Below are 2,222 nucleotides of genomic sequence, written 5' to 3'. Positions count from 1 at the left end.
ATTGATATCCCTACAGGATGTTGACTGTAAAGATTTTGAGAAGTGCTAATTCCGTATACTTTCAAGCAATTAATTCCATATCGGAATAAATACATTTTATCTCCTCTGGTTCTTTTGCTAGTTGTTTGCTGTACAAATAGTGCTTTATTGTGGAATACCAGTATACCCAACTGAAATGTGCTAACAATGAAAATTGTTTTCAAACTTGTCTAAATATTACAAAAAAAATAGAGGTGTGGGTAAAGATTTCCTGTGATGATACCAGAATGGAGAGCTTATAACTTTCAGAAAGGGCTGAACATGCTGCAGCTCTCTATTTTAGAAAAGAGTATGCTGGGTAATGACCTGCTGGAGGTAGGAAGGAATTTTTCAAGGTAAATATAGGAAAGATGTTTCCACTTGTGGGCAATTCCCAACCCCAGAGGACATAAACTTATGGTAATCACCAATAAGACATAAAAGGGAAACTTTTTTGAGAATGGTTAGAGTGTGGAACTTGCTACCACACACTGTCCTTGAGGGTGAATTGGAGAGATACATGTAGGAGCAAAACCCTCCGACTGTGGACAAAGACTCAGGAGACAGGCAGGATTCAGGCAAGTGGCAGTCTTCATTCAAGCAATGACCGCTCCATGCAGGGAAAGGGACAAAGACTCCCTCAAATCTGGTCTTGACGTGAGAACTCAGTTGTTCTCTTAATCTTTGGCTCAGATTGGAAAAGATCAATGATACATTGTAATTTTTACGGTGAAATACAGCATTTTTATACATTTTGTGTTACAGTAATCACATAGAACGTGATCATTGTGCCCTTCCCCTTATTCTATACATCCAATCCTGTGAAAGACCTAATCAATGATGGGCACCCCTATGGACAGCGCCCCCAGGTTTCTGTGAACTCATGGTGTTTAATGGACATTGTAATCTCCAGGCCTTGGGATCTTTCTATGCATCCTATTAATTCGCATTCTAAAGTTACTAGTTATATTCTTTTGGACTGGTCCCAAACTTTCTTGTCTCTGAGGCCTTCTTGAATTCTGTTATTCATTGTATTCCATGTGCTATCTCTGTCAAATTCTGTTATTCCTCTTATATTTTCCACTGCCCCAATTATATGTATATTTAAAAAAAAGCAAACAACCATTGGTTCTAACTAACCGCTATAAGATTTGTAATATTAATTTCTGTCATGAAGTTACTTATGTAAAGTTTTACAGCTACTTCTACTGTTAGCACTCTTCACAACTCATTAGTTAAAAGATCTATTTCATACAAAATCTGCCAGGCATCTTTTTAGAGATAAAGAAAGTATTTCCTGAGACTAATTAACTTTCACATCTATATTTGAATGTTTTCCCTAATGCTTCTATTATACTTTGGTTACCTCTGTATATCTATTATTACGTTGAAATCTATCTCTGTGATTATCTGAAGAATCTTTAACTAGAACCTATTTCTTAATATTGTGAATAACTTCAAAGAAACAACTGATTACTACAAAATAGCTTGAGTTGTTGTTTTCACCGCTGTACAGTAAGTTAGGCTGACTGTCTCATGCACTGAGATTTACACCTCTTGTTTCAACTGACGCTGTTCACCTAATGGGACAATATCCTTTCATAAATGGGGCTGGAATCAATCATTTGTCGTGGTTTAATGAACTTGTATCTAGCCTTAGCCATCGTCTTATTAAACTGTTTCTCTGTTTATCCCTTGTTGGCCATTTTGTGTCTTTCAAATATGGGCAGCCCTTAGAATGCATTTAAGGGAAGTTTGATGTAGGCAAGAGAAAGAAATGGAAGGGTTTGCTGATAGGTGAAGTAGGGTAGGGGGACCCCAGCATGGACCACTTGGGCCAACTGGCCAGTTTCTGTTCTGTGCATGCTATTATATTGATCTGAGCTATTGTGAGAGAATAATTTTCCTTTTTTTATCCCCTCAGCTATGGCAACAATAACATCACACTAATTGGGGAGCAGTGCCAGTTTTCCTGCTTGATGTTTCTTGTCATGGCGACCTGGTCACGTGTAGCAGTGTTGAATCTTTACCGAGCTCTCCTGCGTGAGGGCTGTAATCTCCAGTACACTGACCGAGATTACTACTACACATTCATCAGGAGGGAGTTCAGAAAGAACCAGCACCTTACCAGCGAGGAAGAGAAAGTTAAGCAACTGGAGAAAGGCATCTACTTTCTCAAGACCAAGCTCGGAGGTCTGGTTTAA

General features: G+C 38.6%; 1 protein-coding gene across 1 annotated transcript; it reads left to right on the top strand.

Moving 5' to 3' along the window:
- Positions 1-1,997: 1,997 nt before the first annotated feature.
- Positions 1,998-2,222, top strand: LOC125487126 (MIEF1 upstream open reading frame protein-like). The gene has a single exon (XM_048617311.1). The coding sequence runs from the start codon at positions 1,998-2,000 to the stop codon at positions 2,220-2,222; it is 225 nt and encodes a 74-aa protein (XP_048473268.1).

Source organism: Rhincodon typus, chromosome 37 (assembly GCF_021869965.1).
Source record: "Rhincodon typus isolate 14 chromosome 37, sRhiTyp1.1, whole genome shotgun sequence".
NCBI classification, from domain to species: Eukaryota; Metazoa; Chordata; class Chondrichthyes; order Orectolobiformes; family Rhincodontidae; genus Rhincodon; species Rhincodon typus.
Note: the sequence above shows the minus strand (reverse complement) of the source record. Positions and strands in the feature narration are given on the sequence as shown.